This window comes from Sapajus apella, unplaced genomic scaffold, assembly GCF_009761245.1.
Source record: "Sapajus apella isolate SASKATOON/1434 unplaced genomic scaffold, GSC_monkey_1.0 scaffold52, whole genome shotgun sequence".
Classification (NCBI taxonomy): Eukaryota; Metazoa; Chordata; class Mammalia; order Primates; family Cebidae; genus Sapajus; species Sapajus apella.
Window position 1 is genome coordinate 16,193,589 of NW_022436992.1, and position 19,248 is coordinate 16,212,836.

Genomic DNA, 19,248 nt, shown 5'->3' on the forward strand with positions numbered 1-19,248 from the left:
CCTGAAAAGACAGCCCAGAATGCTGGTTGCACTCGGTATGCGGCTCCGCAGCTCAGCTGTTGCCTGTGACTCTGTAGCCCCAGCCCTGAGCACACTCCCAGACCACCAGGGCCACAATGCCAAGTGTAGGTGGGCATGACCCCAGTGCCTGCTTACAGTACAGTGCACGAGTGAGGAAACGTGAAGCTCATACTGTGGGGAGCAGTGTCTGGGACAGAGAGGAAGAAAGAAAGGAGCCTCCTGGTTCTGGACAGAAGGGCCACATGGAGTTAGATCAAAGAGGCAGGGGCTTTGGATGTGAATTCTGATTCAGACCTCATTCACTCTTTCAACTCCTATTTGCTATGTGTCGACTATGTGCCCAGCCCTGTGTGTGAAGCTGAACACACAGCAGTGGATGAGACTGGCAGGGCCCTGGCTGCGTGGAGCTTTTAGGCTAGTGAAGGAGACAGAACCCACCTATTACACATGAGTTGTCACACACATGAGTAGTAATAAATGCTATAAGCAGGGAGTCCAGTGCCTTGGGAACAGGTGACAGAGGAACCACATACAGACTGAGGCCTTTCCAAAGAAAGGACAGTCATACAAGCTCTAAAATGTACATGAAAAAGGGGGGCCTCCCCAGCAGGATGGCAGCACGTGTGAGCCCCCTCCCACAGTGACATAGGGGAGAGACGGAAATGAGGTCAGAGGGACAGAGGACAATGGAGAGAGGGGGTGCAGTGAGGGTCACGAAGGATCCTGGATACAGGAACAGAACTTGGGCCTTGATCCTGGAGGCCCAGAGGGTGACAAGGGGGCTGAGACATTGCTAGTGTTTCACAACCATATCCATGTGTTCTGTGCAGGGGTCTTAAGGAGCAGAGCCCACAGCAGCAGTGTCGCCTGGGAACCCGGAAATGCAGATTCTCCACCTGATCCCAGAGCTGCGGAATCACACGTCATGGGGGTGGGACCCAGCTACTGTGCCGCACCCAATTTACAAGATGAGCTTGTCTTAGCTAAAATATTTACCTCTGTGCAAAATCAACCCCAGAGAATGGGCTAGACCTCATTTACATTTCTTACCCTCTCAGGTGCCCCAGCTTCCTCCTCCTTCTGAAAAGGCTTCCCAGCCTCCTGGCACAGGCTGCAGGGGTCTCCCAAGCCCCCACTCCCAGCCCTCCCAAACACGTTCACTCCCTTTTCCTCCTGTTCTTGCTAATCATTTAATTTGTCCTGGTATTTCTGACACAAATTAGATGATGGTCAATATGTCAAAGCTTTAAGAGAAAACCGAAAAGTTCTGAGGAGTGCCATGAAAATGAAAGATAACCACGCAAAGTATGACATTTGGGCAAAGTTTAAAATGAGCGGGCATGCTCAGCCTTGAGTGAATGTCACTGTGGGGAGCCACGGTGACAGTTTTCTAATACACAAGGAATGCATGTAGGAGAAGGGGATCCATTTTTCCACTCTTCAGCAAGAGCAGAAGGAAAAGGACCATCTTAGGTTTCAGCCGGGAAAATATATGTCATGTGTTTGAGCCATAGGAGACGAAGAGCTGCCAAGAGGGCCGGTGAGATCATCCTCGCCAGAGATGCTGGAGATGAGATCACAGCGGCCTGGGTCATGGCCGGCAGGGTGCCTGGACCACGCAGAGTCTCAACCTTACTGGGCTCTGTGCAGGGTCTTCCCACTGCCTGACAATCCCATTGCCTGGCAAGGTCTGAATGGGCAGGGCAGGTGCTGATTCCAGGTTACTATGGTTTGCTTCAGACACCTGGGAATTCAAAGGACGCTATGCACCTCTGCGAAACATTGCATATTGCCTTGTTACCTGGAGGCCAGGATACCAGGCATTTTTTTCATGGGAAAGCCCACGTCTTCCCTTCCTTTAGCCAACTCCTATCTTCCCAGTAACAGCAACGGCGGCAGCAGCAACACCAACAACAGCAACAACCATCACACGAATAACAGCCACAAGCTATGGAGCATTGCTCTGGGCCAGCACTGCACACGCATTCTTCATACATGCCTCACCACCATCCTAAGACCCATTTCACAGATAAAGAAACTGAGGCCTAGACAGCGCTATGGCCTGTCCATGGCCCCACTGCTGGTCATGGCCAGGATGAGACTTGAGCCCAAAGCTTTCCTGCCCGTAATCATGATCACGCCTCCATGTTGCCAGGAATGAAATCTACACGTCAGACAACCAGTAAAGGAATTGATGCAAATGTGGCCCCCAAGACCCTCCTGGGCCTGGCAGGGGCTGGCCTCTGATGATGTTCAGTAGAATGGAAAACACGAATGGTGATTTTCAAAATCACCATTCTGGCTCCTCTCCCTGAGACATCACCCCCACCCACTCCAGATCTGGTGATATTTAAAACCAAGGCCCTCCCCAAAGGCCCCGACCCCTGCCTGGTCTGGTCTGCACCACCCCATGCCTTGCCCCACACAACCCCACCTTGGACCTCAATAAGCCTGCAGGGCTGCTGGTGGCATGGACGTCCTTCATGCATCATCACCACCTCCAAAACCAGCAAGAGCGCAGGGTTTCCTAGCAGCCTCCCTGGCCATTGACCACCATGTGTTTTTGATATGCAGCCAGCACTCTCCGCAGAGGGCCCCTCAGTCAGGACGGTCTACAGGCTACTGCAATTAGAGGGGATACTGTGCAGAGACTGCTGTCATGGCTTCAGCTAAGCCTGCATCCGATGTTTAACCAATCTTCCCTTTTATGCAATTCTAGGCTTGCCTGGCTTTCATACTTTGGCCTCTCTCTGGAGTCCTGAGGATGGCTGAAATGGCTTCTATTGCAGACCTGAGGAACCAGTTTTCCTCAGCACTCTGATGCTGTCTGTGCTGGTACCTTCACCACAAGGCTCTCTGGGGTCTCACTCAATATCAGACAGTTCGGCCAAGGGACCTGGGCCCCTCCTGACATGGGACTTCAGACCTGAACACCCACCTGGCCCCACTTAAAGAGCCACCACAAAATAAGCACAGGAACTAGGGTGCACCAGCAGGCTGAGGTCAGGCCCGAGTGCACGTTGATGGCCACAGCTGTGGCCCCTTGCAGGAAACACCACCATAAGGGGAATCCCGGGTCAGGGCAGGCTGTCTGTGAAGCGTGGCCGACCTCGAAGCGAGTAAAGAAAGATTTTCCTGCTATTCAGATGACTGCGGGCTGATGTCAGGCCTAAAGTCAGGTGAATGAAATTTATTCCTTCTTGATGGAAAAGCTGGACTCAGGCCCCAGATGTATATTCCTGGGGAGTCTTAATTTTTCTTCCAGCTTTACCAAGCTCAGTGGAACTTACTTAAAGCAGGCTTTTCCTTCATGCAGAGACAGAGAAGGCCCAAAGTAGCCTGGGGCACTGGGGAAGAGAAGGAGGCCCTTCTAGAGCTTTGCTCTCCACGCTCCTCTGTCCAAACCAATATATGGGAGAGTCAGGGAGGGCGAGGCAGAGATGGCTCCCGGAGGTCTGGCCTCATTGCCTCCAGACTGTGATGGAGAATGTTACACCCTTGTACAGGGTTACAATGTTACACCTTGTACAGACACAAGAGCATCAACACTCCTAGGTGAACTCAGCCAAGACATGCCGACCTTTGCCCACACGAGCCAGCCCTTAGCTGCTTCTCCAGCAGATGTATTTACTCTGAACATCCCGTTCTCCCTGGTCATCTCTCCTGCACAACGCCTGTGCCCCAACCCCATGATTAGCAGCACACATCTGGGATCCAGATGGGTGGGACCCCCTCTTAAGAAGGGCGTGGAAATATTCCCTGTGGATGGACACCTGGCACTCCTCAGCATCTAACTGGGAGCCCTGGCCATATTATACCAATCATGGCTCGAGAACCTCAGCTCCTGAAATTGTTACTCATCCCTGAGCCATGAGAGAATTAAAAGTAGATAAATTCAAATCAGAGTCAGCTACCTTCATGACACCCACAGCTTGGAAAGCCACAGCTAATCTCGAAGGGGTCAGTGCTGCCAGCATGGCATTGAATCTTGCGCTCTTGTTCCTAATAGGAGAACGGTACTGGCCATCTGGAGCCACGGAACCAAACCTGTGGAAAAGAGAGGTGGGGTTTCACAAAAAAGCAGGACATAGCACCACTAGAAAAGAAGTCGGGTGGCTCCCATGTGCACACAGGGAAGTGCTAGGATTTCCCCATCCTGGAACTTCCCCCTTGAGACAGAAAGTAGATAAGAACAGGGGGAGTCCCCTCCAAGAGGTGCTGAGAAAGGCTTGACTCATGGGAGGTAGTGGTTTCCTGAGACATTAAACCCGCACCAGAACCTGACTGTGCAGACCGCATACTGACCCACTTTTTAAAAATTGAGATGTAATTCACATACCATAAATTTTTTCCCTTCAAAGTGTACAATTCAATGGATTTTCTTAAAGCCATGAAATTGTACAACCATCACCATGATTCTATTCCAAATCATTTTATCACCCCAAAAAGAAACCCCACCCTCTTAGCGGTCCCTCCTCATACTACTCCCCTCCCTCCAGCCCTTGGCAACCATTAACCTACTTTCTCTCTCTATGGTGCCTGTTCTGGGAAAAAATTCCCATATCAGATGTGGTCTTGATGTCTGGCTTCTTTCACTTAGCATAATGTTTTCAGGGTTTGTTTATGTCATAGCATGTGTCAGTACTTCAATTCTTTTCATGGTTGAATAATATTCCATTGTATGGATATGCAATGTTTTCTTTCCTATTTCCTCAGTTGATGGATATTTGGATTATTTTCACCTTTTTCCTATTGTGAATAATTATGCTATGGACATTAGTGTATAAGCTTTCGTGTGGATATGTATTTACAATTCTCTTCTAGACAATGTTTACACATACCTAGGAGTAGAATTGCTGGGTCATAAAATGATAACTTTACACTTCTGAGGAATGGCCAAACTGTTTTCCTAGTTGGTGCCACCATTTTGCAGCCCCACCAGCAATGTATAACGAACAGTCCTAGTTTCTCTATCCTCCCCAATACTTGTTATTGTCTGTCCCTTTAATAAGAGACATTGGCCGTGTGTGATGGCTCACGTCTGTAATCCTAGCTCTTTGGGAGGCCAAGGCGGGTGGATCACCTGAGTCAGGAGTTCAAGACCGGCTTGGCCAACATGGAGAAACCCCATCTCTATTAAAAATACTAAAATTAGCTAGGCATGGTATTGTATGCCTATAATCCCAGCTACTCAGGAGGCTGAAGCAGAAGAATTGCTTGAATCCAGGAGGCAGAGGTTGCAGTGAGCTGAGATCGAACCACTGCACTCCAGCCTGGGAAACAGAATGAGACTCCATCTCGAAAAAAAAAAAAAAGACATCTTAGTAGGTGCAGAGTGGCATTCGTGGTGGTTTTGATTTGTATCTTCCTAATGGCAGTGACGTTGAGCATCTTTTCAAATGCTTAGCAGTCATTTGTAAATCTTTAGAGAAATGTCTATTCAGATGATTTTTACTCATTTTAAAATTGAGTTATTTGCCTTTTTAATTCTTGAGCTGTAATAGTTCTTTCTATATTCTGGATACTTCAGCCTTATGATATTACTATATATGATTTACAAATATTTTCTCCCACTTTGTAGGTTTTCACTTTATTCATAGTGTTCTTCAATGCAAAAAAGTTTTTTATAACTTTGATGAAGTCCAATTTATTTTTAATTTGGTTAGTTGTGCTTTTGGTGCCACATGTAATAGATTGTTTGAACCAATGTCACAAAAATGTATACCTGTGTTTTCTTCTAAGCTCTTACATTTAGGTCTGTGATCCCTTTTTAGTTGATTTTTGTATATGGTATGAAGCAAAGGTCCAGATTCATGCTTTTGCACATGGCTATCTAGTTTGTCGCAGCACCATTTGTGGAAAAGACTATTCTTTCCCCATTGAATTGTCTTGGCTTTGCAGTGGAATATTAATTGACGGTAATTGTAAGGATTTATTTCTAGACTCTTCATTCTATTCCAACGTCCATACATCAATCCTTACGCAAATACCACACTGTCTGGATTACTTTGTAGTAAGTTTTCAAATCACAAGTGTAAGTCCTCCTACTTTGTTCTTCTTTATCAAGATTGTTTTGGCTATTCTGAGTTTCTTGCATCTCCATATAAATGCTGGTGGTTCTAAGGGGAGCTGGGGGGCTTTAGCACCCACCAGGATAACTGTGAAGATGCTTTTATTGTTTCCATTTTATTTCCTATCAATTCACAGGAGGAAAATGTTAAGCAGAATTTGGTTAACTAAATTGCTTAAACCAAGGTCACAAAAATTTACACCTGTATTTTATTCTAAGCGTTGTGTAGTTTTAGCTCTTACATTGAGGTCTGTAATCCATTTTGAGTTGATTTTTGTAAATGGTATGAAGTAAAGGTCCAACTTCATGCTTTTGCGCATGGCTATCTAGTTGTCCAAGCACCATTTGTCAAAAAGACCATTATTTCCTTATTAAACTTTAAAAAAATTGTTTTTTTCTTTTCCTTTTTGCTTTATTGTTTTTAATTGACATATAATAATTATACATGATGGAGTATAGTGTGATGTTTTGATACATGTATATATTGTATAATAATAAAATCAGGGTAATTGGCATATTGATCATCTGAAACATTTATTGTTTTTTTGAAATGAGGACATTCAAAACTTGTAACTATTTTGAAAAATACAACACATTATTGTTAACTATATCACCTGTCCAGTATCACACCAGAACTTATTTCTTCAATCCAACTGTAACAGTATCCATTGACCAACCTCTCCCTATCCCCTCTTCCTTCCTACCTTCCCCAGCCTATGGTAACCAGTATTCTATCCTCTACTTCTTTATCCTCCATTTTTATAACTTTTAAGTTCAGGGGTACAAGTACAGGTTTGTTACCCAGGTACTCTTGTGTCATGGGGGTTTGCTGTACAAATCATTTTAAGACTTTTTCCCACAAAATTTTCTTAAGCTTTTGGCATCCACTACAACATTTATCTACTGGTAACAAAAAAGAGGAAAGCATTCAAGGAAAATCCGTAGGGAGGCAGGAAGACAGCTGGTTGTGTGCACCCTGATTGCTGGCTTTGTCACTGATTTAACATGACTATAGCTCAGGATTTTTATTGGATGTGTGAAACGCTGCTGAGAAAATTAAAGGTACTTGGTGTCTCTTAGCTTCTGTAAAGGAACATCATTAACCCCTAGAGCTCCACTTCCAGAACATACCTGGAAGCTGAAAGATAGTGCCTTATCCCCTACCACTCACAAAGGAAGCAATAGCACCCATCTGTTTATAACTGGCAGAAGAAAAAGGAAAAAACCTTAATTCCCCACAATAAGAAATTGATTATATAACTTGTAAAGCATTTATTTAACAGCCTAATATAGTGGTACTAAAGATAATAATGCATGTGTGTTCTTAGCATTAGATAAAAACATTTGCTATATAATGTTAAATGGAAACTATGGATTATTTTACAAATAGAATCTAGAAGTGGATCTTGTTTAGTAAAAATCTGACATCTCTTTAGACATATGGGCATAGAGAAAAGTCTGGAAAGATGTATATTAAAGTATAACAGTCATTATGTCTGGACAGTAGCGTATTGAATAATTTTACATTTTTTTCTATCTGCAGATCTATCTTTTCCAATTAGTTGTCAACAAGCCTGTAAGGGTGGTTATGGGAAAACAGCCCAAACATGCAGCCATGAGACCCAAGAACCAAACCAACTTTGGAGAGCAGTGAGATCAGCTGCACCATAGACCTGAGTTAAGGAGAAACTACTCACTTATCCAGCAGGTTTTCCCTAGGTATCCGAACCTTGTGAAATATTAAAATTCCATTGTCCACACCATGCAGACCTGGAAAGAATAGAAAGGGGGAATCTATGCAGCATCAGAAGTATTTTCCCTACTACTTCCCACATCTGTCTCCACTAAAATACAAAGCCCTTTACTTTACTTTCAGAATTGTTGGTGCTTTTTCCTTTGGGTGGGCATGGGGATGTTGTTTCCTTGATGAGCTATGCCTGTTTCTTCCACCAGCATGGCCCCTTCCTCTCTAGCAAGAATGAGGAGAATGGAGAATGGGCTTTCCTTCTGTGCAGCCTGCGTGCTTTGGGGATATGGAGGATGCACACCCACCTCCCAAGCAGTGACTGTGATTAAGAAAGGGAGAGTTCCAAGCAACTGAAAGAATGGGAAGCTGAAGACAGAAGCAGGGAAGCAGGCTTGCTCTCCCCAGGAATGGGGAACAAGTGCCCAAATCCCTCCTCCCTCCCAGTGTTCTCTCATCTGCACACAGGGCAAACTGGTGACAGCAAATGCCTACAAGACAAGGGAAAATAGTCACAAGGACAGCAGGAAGTGGGGGAAGCAACGTGGGGCAGGGACGGAAGAGGGGTGGTCCTGAAATCTGGCAGATACATTTCCTAAAGACACCTGCCAGAGTCTGGGGTCTTCTCTTTGTTTGTGAAAACTTAGAAAGATTGAATCTAGGGGAAAACAATCTGTCTTTAGTAAATGTCTTTATTTAGAATTTCACCCCTTGACAAGGACATACTTGTATTTAGCAGCTTACAAGGACACCAGAGATTTTCTGCTATTGCCAGTGTTTTCAATGTCTAGCACAACTTCACAGAGCTCAGCCTACTGCTCTGCTCTCAGCAACGTTTGACATGCAAGGCACTTTTAAGGAGCCCAGCCCAGCCAGGGCCTCGGTCACCCCTGAAAGATACATCTAAAACCCTCACAAACCCATCTGCATCCATGCCTGCAGCTGTGGCAGTAGGCAGTAAACACTAAGGGCCAGGATGGGACTGTCCCTTCCACCAAAGGATGGGCCACTTCTTCCCTCTTTTCTTCCTGCTCTTCCTTCTCTTTTTTTTTTTTTTTTCTTCTCTCTCAGACTCCCTTCCTTGGCTTGGCTTGACCTTGGCTATGAGTATTCATGGGAGCATACAGGCATGTCCTGATCTCATCAAGCACTATGGTTAAAATTGTGTCCCCACAAAATTCATGTGTTGAAAACCTAACCCTTATACCTGTGTATGTGACTTTATTTGAAGATAGAGTCTTTACAGATGTGGTCAAATTAAAATGAGGTCATTGGGGTGGGCTCTAATCTAAATGACTTCTGTCTTTTGTAAGATGGGGCAATTTGGAGACAGATATGCACAGAGGGAGAACACCAGGTTAACATGAAGACAACCATTTACAAGCCAAAGAGAGAGTCCTGGAACAAATCCTTCCCTCACCACTCTTAGAAAGAACCAACCCTGCTGATACCTTCGTCTTGGGCTTCCAGCCTCCAGAACTGTGAAACAATACACTTCTACTGTTTAAGACCCCCAGTTAATGGTACGGCAGCCCTAGCAAACTAAGGCACTGAATTAGTCATCAGGACTCATCAAGGGCCTCATAAGCACATATGTTTAACCTCCTAAAATAGGTGGCCAGGGGTGCAAAGAAGAGAGCTGCAGCCACCCCTCTGAGAGCCCCCAAGTCTAAGGAGAGAGAAGATAGAACAGCATTGTGGGCAAAACTGCCTTGTTACTGGGAAATTTGAGAAGCTGGGGGAAAATTAGACCAATGCACATTCATAAAAGGCAATCTGCAACATTCCTGAACAGTTCTACATAAAATAATTCATGAGGCTTCAAAATCCAGACATCTTCCCTGGGGAATTTTTCTCCATGCTCACTGTTTCAGTGATATAAGGTAGGTCAGAGTCTCCTTGAGTAGGGTGGGAATCAGGTAGGAAGAGTGAGCACAGGAGAGGGGTCACCTGGGAACTCACCCTCCTTGTATGTCATATCAATAGCTGTCACTCCTGGGTACAAGCTTCCATTTTCATCCCGGACAGGAACGATGAAACAGTGGGGCCCTAAGAAAGACATAGAGATCATTATTAAGCTCTCCTTCCTATAGCTTTACTCGTTTCCTGGAATGGTATAAAATTTCTGTGATCCTCAAACTCATTGAGTTCTACAATTGTGTACCACACATGAGAACATGTAATGCCAGATAAATTTCTTCATGCATATTTAGGAGATAAAGTTAGTACTGAATTATTTACAAGATAAAAGCAACTTTGTGAAATGGGTTTTCACTGGTAAATAGTACTAGTGAAGATAATTATTCTAGTTGTCTATGTTAGTGACAAACCTTGAGATCTTCCATCTATGATGAGCTGGGCAAAGACAGCTGCATAATTTCCATACATGGCGTTTCCAACATACATCTTCTCGGCATCTTCACATGGCGTGTCAATTACAAACTCCTACACAGAAACAGCAGAGCAACAGTGTTTCCTTTCCCATGGATCATTTCAACTCTCTGGCTCAAGGCAATGAATACCGTGAAAACAGACCCACACCGTCCAGGGTGCCATTTTCAGGGAATTTCACAGCAAAAGAGAAGACAACGGGAAGGTCACCTGGCTCCAGGTCTTGAAACCAATGCGGCTGACTGTGCTATCATCTTAATTCACTTATTTCACCTCCACCACAACTTTGAAAATGGCTGGAGATTAAAGTGATTTTTCGAGGAACAATCCAATCCAGAAAATAAGTTGCCAATTTTCAATCTTTAAAAGGTGTTTGTTCTCTCCCTCCCAGTCTCTCTTCTTCATAATACCGGGCTGACGTGTGCTATTTGGCTAAGCCTGCCTGGCTTTAATGTACAAAGTCTTTCTTCAATTCTCTCTCTAGACTTCTTCATAGCAAAGTTTTGACCTTTAAATCATCTAACACCAAAACCTCAGAAAGCCCTGATGGTCTATGCTTGGCTGTCCACATCCCTCACCTGACCTGCAAGACTTCTAAGAAAGGATGGAACATCCAATGATCTGGGCCCTTAGATGGCTTGTCCCAGGGTCCACATCTGTGAGTTGCATTTTGTCTACTGGTGTTCACTTCTTCTGGGCAAAAATCCTCACTCTTTCCCAGGCTCCGAACCTTCCTGCCTCCATGACATGGGTCTTTGTTTAAATGAAAACCAAGTAATCAAAGGCCAGAACTGTATGCTTGGATACAGCAAGACTGATAGACAGTCATGCCTTATTCCCACCATTGCTTAGAGTATCAGCCCAAACAATTTTTATTTTTATAATAAGAAATCCCTCATTTACTCCTTTGAAAATGCCTCTCTATTTTCCTGACCAATGCATATCATAATTAAAGTTTCCCAAAAGAGGTTCACATGTTCAAGCTCCTAAAACAGAAGAACTTGTAAGTGAGTCTCTTTCTTAAGAGGGAAAAATTTTAGAATGTACCATGCAGTTTGTCTCTGAATACATCCAGGAATTCTAGCTCAAAACAGTCTGAAACTAACACTGGTCATAAAGAAGCAGGAAGAAAATGCAAGGATTTTATTCTCAGGCTCGGCTCAAAACTGCATCTTCTCTTTCCTACGCTCTGGAAGCAGATACAAAGGTCACAGTGGAAATGCTCCCCCTCACTTCTTGGCTCTTCCCCATCTCCCTTGCCACTTGGGTTACCTTTAAGCCTCTTGCCAAAAAGGAACTGGCCCTGCTGCCAGCTCTGAATACAGGGCACCTGGGGCAATTTGGGAGCCCAGAGGAAATAGTAGAGAGTGGAACTGCACATTTAATTGGAGTTGACAATATTGAAGATGTGACTGAACTAAATCAACAAGTTATTGATCATGCAAAGATTATCTCAGATTTCAGACTATAAAGTATATAGACAACACTTTCCCACTGGCCAAGAAATACAGTCTTGAAGCCTAAGAAAACATTCTCTGAAATATGTTTGCACAGGGAAACTTTTAACATGTGCAAGGGCCTTTCAGAAACATAAATGGACATGCTGAATCTTTTTAAGAGAAGTCTCTGGAGGCCATCCTTGTCTTATCAGGGCAGCCAGGGCTTCTCAAGGAGAGGCATTACTTGAGGCTGAGTGCAGTGAAAATTAACAGTAACAAAAATACAACCCATGTGGGTGGGGGCATGCTTACACCCAGTGTAAGAAAGGAAAGTGGCAGAGGAAACACTGGCCTGGCAGAAAAGATGTGGTGGGATGGGGAAGGGAGCAAGAGGCCACCCATCCCTATAAACATCTGTTACACCCTGGGAAAGGAGATTTGTCATTTCTGGCAAAATGCTTGCTTTGGAAAGTTTGCATCAGCCAAAACCCTGGTGTTAAAGCTGCATCTAAATAATGCACACCATGTGTGTCCGTTTCTGTAGTAATTATTTGTTGAAGCCCAGCAAAATGGTCAGTGTTGTAGGCACTGAAAATGATGCCTTTGGCCAGAGAGTTCATAACCTCATTTATTTAGGCTATTTAGAATAAAGCATAAAAATAAAACTGTCTCTTATGTCTAAACTATCCATACTACTCCCAATCTACCTCCCAAAAATAAATATAAAACAACCAACCCACAGGAATGAAAAAACAAAATATGTAAGAGGTTTAAATGATCCTTGGGGGAGAGAACACTTATTTAATACACTCCAGCATTTTGAAAGGGAAATGAAGGGGAAAACATAGAACCCAGTGAAGGGAGAAATCCATTCCCTGCTATGTCAGTTCTCAGTGGCATGAGTTTATGATGGGATTGTTCTCTCTCCCAGCCCCACGGGAGACAGTGTTCACCAGAGGCCCCTCGTCATTATGATTGCGACTTTGCAGGTCCCCTGTCAGGCAGTGGCAGCTGCTGAGGCACACCAGGTAGCTAAGTCATTTATGCTGTTTGGGGAAAATGGGACCAACACAGGAAATTATTTTTGTGAAAAAAGCAATAATTGTAAAAAGAAACAAATAAATAAGAGCAGTGGGTGTTTTCCCCCATCAATGTTAGCAAGGTGACCTCCATACCATGGCTTTGGGAGAAGGAAAAAAAATTGGCCAGCCAAAAGCCAAAGGATGTTAGGTCAGCATGCCACCACTGGCAGAAAAGCCAAGCTGCTGAGGGCAGTCCCACCCGAACCTAACTTACTCATTAACTGCATAGCCAGAGTCGGCTGCTTAACCGATGGGTGAGCCTCCGTTTCCCCATCTGTAAAGTAGGGACAATAATATCTTTTTATAAGATTACAGAACATTTGAAATGATGTTACAAATGGACTACTTAGCCTGGTGCCTGGCATATCCATGCTCAGTTAACAGGATCAGTTTAATGTTGTGTTTCTGGGACTGTTGCTGCAAGGAAACAGAATACTACAGAGGGAGTTTCATACAGAGCATGGTGCTTCATGAGTGGTCAGTGTAGGGCAGTGCTTATTCTTGTTCTTACTATGATCTTGGACATCATGGCTTTTGGAGAGAACTAACATCAGAGCAGGAGGAAAAGAAGGGCATCCTCCAGTATACCCTGCCCCTGAATCTGTCATTCTAGACACTGGCTACCTCCAATCAGCATTCGTGGGTCAGGCAACTCTGCTAACAAAAATCCACACACTCAAGGACAAACTGCAAAAACAAAAAATAGATGGAGCAGAGCAGCCGCATAGCCAGGCAGCACCTGCAGCCATGTTCAGGCACATGCTTGCACACACAGACTGACACAGCCTCATTTCTGGAAAGAACCTCAACATGTATTTATCCCTTTGTAATTCTTAGGAACACCCAATATTAAGCAAGAAACTATAAAGAAGAGTGAGATAAGAACACAGGTGCTTTCTTTTTCCACGTTGGCGGTGGGGCAGGAGGTGGGTGTAGGAGTTAAAGAGATGGGCATGAGGGTTACAGAGCAGCGTCCCCACGGTACATTGTGATCCACTATGTACAGAGATAGCAATGTAGAGAGACTTAGTTAACATCTTTTTAATTATCAAGAAGGGAAGGGAAAGGAAGAAAAACAAAGAAAAGAAAAAGAAAGGGAAAGGAAGAGAATGAAAAGGAAAAACCTTAGCACTGACCACACATAATACAGGTGGAACAGTCAGATTGTTTGGTGCCACTCTTGTTTCTGTTGTCATGTAAAATGTCAGTGCACGTCCAGGTGCGAGACAGCACATGATCCCAGTACAGACGACTCAGCTCCTGCTAAGGCAGCCCCAGCACAGTCAGTGCCCTCCTGACACATGGCACAATGGAGAGAACCAACAAAGGCTTCTCCTCCAGTCCTTTCCTGCTACTCTTAGAAAAGGCTAACCAAATGGCTTTAGTGTTCTTCTCTCAGAGTTATGACAAGGGATTACATTCACAAATGTACATAAAGTGTCGGAGCAGTGCCCAGTGCCTCAAACGTACCATATAAATGTTGGCTGGTGTTGGGTTCATGATGGCTGAACACATAGACATTTACTCTGAATCGCAGCTCTCTTGGCCAGAAAGCACACACAGAGAGTGTGAAGCTGGACACAGAAAGAAGGAGATCTGGTTCTGTCCAGGTTTTCTGCTGCCCTGGACAGCAGGAGAAGGACAGATTCCTCACCTGGGCAGAGAGGTCAAAGGTGGCTTCGGTCTGGATCCCTCTCACGTTCCTCCCATGGCCCCTCTCGGTCATTGCAAACATCCCAGTGTATTTCTGCTCCTGTAGTTTACCAGATGTTAGAAGGGAATTAGCTGGTCTGACAGTTGCTCCAAATTCAGACCTCCCAGACCATTAAGAAAGATGGTGAGAGAGAGAGAGAGGTGGGTTGGAGAAAATTATTAAAACACAGTCTGATGATAGCGAATGTGAGTTTAACAACATGACAGGCTCAATGCAATATAAAAAAGATAGTCTTGGAATTTTCGTTCTCAACAAGATTTTTGATGACACAAATTCTGTTTTATTTTGTTTTTCTTCAAACACATACACATGCATATCTATCTACTATATATTTTTAAGGCTCTCCATAGAAGACCAATATTGAGGAAATCATCATACCTGGAGTGGCTGAAACCACTTAGTAACATGTTCAGGGCTGCCGAGATTCCTGATAGCACCACCAAATAGCCAATAAATTATTCCACACTGGAAATAAGGACAATACAAACCATCATTAGCAACAGCCAACAATCTAAATACAATTAAATCCATGGCCAAACTCCTCAGGAAGCAGCTATTCAGATCCCTGTGCTTTACATAAGCCCTGCAAGTGGCATGCTTATTTGCCCTTCCTCTTCACTGCCTGGTGAGCTCCAGTTTCTCTCTGCAGATGTGGCTCATGAGTCACTCTCCTGGAGAGGCCCTCCCAAGTCCACAGAAAGTCAGTCCTCTATCCTCAGGCCTCCCAGATCCCCCCTATATCAGATGAATGCTCTGAAACACAGAATGATTCTGCTTTGTCCTCTCAGGATCTAGCTTGGGGCCTAAGGAAGAAGACAAGTAACAAGTGCATGTGCAATGACCCTCGACGTTGACCCCTGTCTGCGAGGTGAGTCCTGCTGTGAGAAACAGTGTTTCCTTTCAAGAAGGCAGAATGGAAGAGGCGATGCTGCAAAACAAGCAGGCACGCAGCTTGGGATGAGCGCCTGGAGTTCTAATTCCAGGTCAGCTACCCACTGGCTGGAGGATCTTGGACAAAGACATAGTAGCCTCGGCTTCCTCATCTGATAAATGAATGGTGAGAGTACTTGCTTACTGAGCTACACACACACAAACTTGTTGACTCTCACAACAACCCTGGAGAGAAACCATCATCATCCCAATTTAATTCTGGAAACTGGGATTCATGGAGGAAAAGTGTCTTACCCAAGGCTACACCCTCAGAAAGTGGGAAGGACTGAGGCTGAAACCCAAGCTGCCTAATGCCTAATGGTGCTTCATATGGTGGCCATGAGGATTCAGTGAGTCAACCACCAAGCCCTTTCCTTGGTCTTTTGTGGGTTTTTAGTTTGTTTTTTTTTTTTAAGAGACAGGGTCTCACTTTTTCACCCAGGCTGGAAGGCAGTGGCACGATCATAGCTCACATAGCATTGTTAAAATCCCAGGCTCAAGCGATCCTCCTGCCTCAGCCTCCTGAGTAGCTAGGACTAGGGACTACAGGCACACACTACCACATCTGGCTATCTTTTTTTTATTTTTAGTAGAGACGAAGTCTTGCTATGTTGCCCAGTCTGGTCTCAAACTACTGAGCTCAAGAAATCCTCCTACCTCAGCCTCCTGAAGGGCTGGGATTACAGGCATGAGCCACCATGCCCAGCCTGCCTGGTCTTTTGTGAACCCTGGAAAAGTGTCCCTGACAAAGAGGAGGAGAAAGAGAAAGAGGATGAGGATGAGAAGGAGAAGAAACAGGAAGAGATAGAGTGGCTTGAGCAGGGCCATTTGGAAGGAGCAGGGTGACTGACTGCAAAGACAGAAGAACTTGAACGTAGGGACATTTGCTGTGTCTACAGGTCAGAGTTCCTTTCCTGTCCTAGCTATACAACCCTAATCTTCACCTGGGGAGCCCTCCTCCTCTACAATCTGTCCAAATGGTTTGTGGGTGATGTTGACAGCACCCCCAGCTTTAGGATGAGTTGGGGGCCCAGGACTGGCCCAACGATGGCTCTCAGGATGGATTCATGATCTGGCTGGGTCCATTTGGCGTGCAAGCCAGGACACAAGGCTGAGCCATTGTGAAAGAAAAGGACTCTTTTGTGATGCTATGGAATCTGGAGGATGGAAGCCTGGAGCCATATAGCCATGAGCTGGTGAATGAAGCCAAAGTTTGAGGACCAGGTTGGGGGAAGGAGGCAGAGTAGAGAGATGGGAGAGACCAGGTCCTGCACACCCAGACCTGAAGCCTGCTGCACAATAAACTCTTGAATTACAGCAGCCAATAAGTGCCTTTTTTGCTTAGGCAAGGTTAGAGTGGCCTTTTTTTTTCCTGGGGCCACTGCATCTAGATGAGCTCTCTGTTCATTCCCCACATGTATGAACAACCTGGTATTAACTTTGTGAAATGGTACTTGATCAATTCTAGCAGCTCGGATCAGCTAACATGCTCTGGCATCAGGACAGATGAATTTCACTAGTCACATCTGATATGTGAAGTGCTTTTCATTTGGGGAATCATAAATTATCCTGGGAAAATGATTCACACCCTGATGACTCAGCTCACTTCTCTACAGAATCATCGCGGGCACTGCAAATTGCATTACTAATTCCAACACGGGAAATGGAAGCAACCCAAATGGTACATGTTTTTCCCTAAACCGTTATCTTGGGAGTTAAATTTTAAAAAATTATTTTTCTAAAACTAAAACAAGTTAGGTTTTCTACCTCTAAATCTCTTTGGCTGGTGCCTAATACACTCTTGACAATATATTCCTTTTCTAGGTTTTAAATCTTTTCCTCCTCTTTAGGAAGAGGAAAAAAAAAACCTAGAGTGTTTTATCCACATTTTGAAAGCCCCATGCATGAAATGTCTTGGCATCCTGGCCTGTGGAAGTGAACCTGTAAGTCTGCAGGAAACTACAGCAGTTGACAGAGGCAGCATCTGCATGACCTCAATCTGCACAGTCAGGTAAAGTGTGGGGTTCATTTCCCACAAAATCCATATCCTCTGAATGGCAGGTAATGCAACCAAGCCAGGCCAAATGCAGGTGGACATCTTGGGGACTGGAAGTGGAGGGCTCCCTGGCCTGACACGCTTTTAGCAGGTGCCTCCTGGGAGAAGCATGGGCTCCAGCCCACAGGCCAGGAAGGAGACAGACAGGGAAGTGGGAAAGTAGAGGGATTCGGGGTAGATTCTGGAGGCAGAGCTGGTGGACAGGATTTGGGAGGAGAAGGAAAGAGAGGACTCTGGAGGACACCTGGGTCTGTAACCTGAGTTTTCAGGAGGATGAGGACCTATTGATTGCAGTGGAACTGCTTGGAGGAGGGGCTGGGAGGGGCCAGAAGGAGGGGATGGACTCCTTAAAACAGAAATACTGAGACTGATGGAAGGTAGGCATCAACCCATCACATGGGAGTGTCACAAGTGTCCTCTCGGAGGACACTTGGGGCACTCCTGTCAGACTACCCAGCATCCTGCCCCCAGCAGACCTCAGGGAACAGGACACAGAGAGGACCATTTGCTCTGAGAGAGACTGCAAAAATCAGCGGTGAGAGAGAAAAAGTAGAGTTGGTGGGGAGACACCTAATGAAAACTCCAATTTCAACTACGCACCCACCTTGTTTGAGAAAGCCCCTCTCTCCTTTCTCACTTTTCAAGGGAAGAAAAAGGACAGCTATGACATGGAGCATATGAGGTGATGGTCACCACATGCCCAATGAGGGCCGGCAGCAGCCTCCAGAGGCTGCAGTGCCAGCTAGCTGAGGGCTGGGAGGTGCAGCCAGGATAGCTCACAGGGGCTAAAGGACGGAACTATGGCAGGGCTTCTTAGCTTCTGAATAAAGAGTAAAAGGGGACATCCTGAAATGGAAAGGAAATCTGCTGGGTTAGAGGTGGGAAGGCAGGCTGGTTGCACCTCAACACACTAATGGAGCTACTGCCTGGAAGACTGTAGGGCTGGGTCCCCAGCCATGTCCCAGGAGGTTACAGTCCCCGCCACTTATGAAGCTCCTGCTACCAGTCAGGCTTGGCATGGGGATCCTGGTAGGCATTACTAATCTAAATATACACACAGCCTATGAATGGGCATTAGAAATGCCATCTTTACAGAGTGTCCCCCTGCCATGATGGAACAGTGAGGTCTATCCCATGGGCAGGAAGCCAGCTGGCTTCCCGGCTGCAATAGGTCAGGCCATTCCTATACAACAGTCCAACAAGGGTCTCCTAAAGAGACTTCAAGTGTATTCAAGATCTCCTAATTCCAAGAGCAAATTTCCACAAATAGAAAACTGGAAGTGTTTTTTTAGACAGTGGGACCCCAGAAATGGACTGAATTTTTTTCCCCACAAAATTCATATGTTGAGGCCCTAACCCTAATGTGATGGTATTCGGAGATGGAAACTTTGGGCAATGGTCAAGGTTAAATGAGCTCATGAGGGTAGGACTCCCATAATGGGATTAGTGCCCTTAAGAGGAAAAAAGACCAGCACCTCTCTTCACCAATGAGGACACAATGAGAAGGTGGCTGTCTGCAAGCCAGGAAAAGAACGCTTACCAGAACCTGACCATGCTGGCACCCCGATCTTAGACTTTACAGCCTCCAGAAAGGTGGGAAAATAAATTTCTGCTGTTTGAGCCATCCAGCCCATGGTATTTTGTTCTGGCAGTCCAAGCAGGCTAAGACAGATCATAGGATGATTCAAGTAAGGGAAAAGAAACAGTCAGAGAGGCAGGAAAGGAAGCATGACTGGTTTCTTTCAGCCTTAGTTAGAGTCCTTCCAGATTGCATCCATGTTTTTGGCAGGAAACCTGAGCT

General features: G+C 45.2%; 1 protein-coding gene across 1 annotated transcript in view; it reads right to left on the reverse strand.

Moving 5' to 3' along the window:
- The window catches only part of ACOXL (acyl-CoA oxidase like), a 376,563-nt gene that overhangs the window by 299,036 nt on the left and 58,279 nt on the right, over positions 1 to 19,248 (reverse strand). The window contains 6 exon segments of the mRNA XM_032243751.1: positions 3,936 to 4,068; positions 7,789 to 7,861; positions 9,798 to 9,884; positions 10,166 to 10,280; positions 14,402 to 14,500; positions 14,840 to 14,926. Of these exon segments, the coding sequence (XP_032099642.1) occupies positions 3,936 to 4,068; positions 7,789 to 7,861; positions 9,798 to 9,884; positions 10,166 to 10,280; positions 14,402 to 14,500; positions 14,840 to 14,926 (594 nt within the window).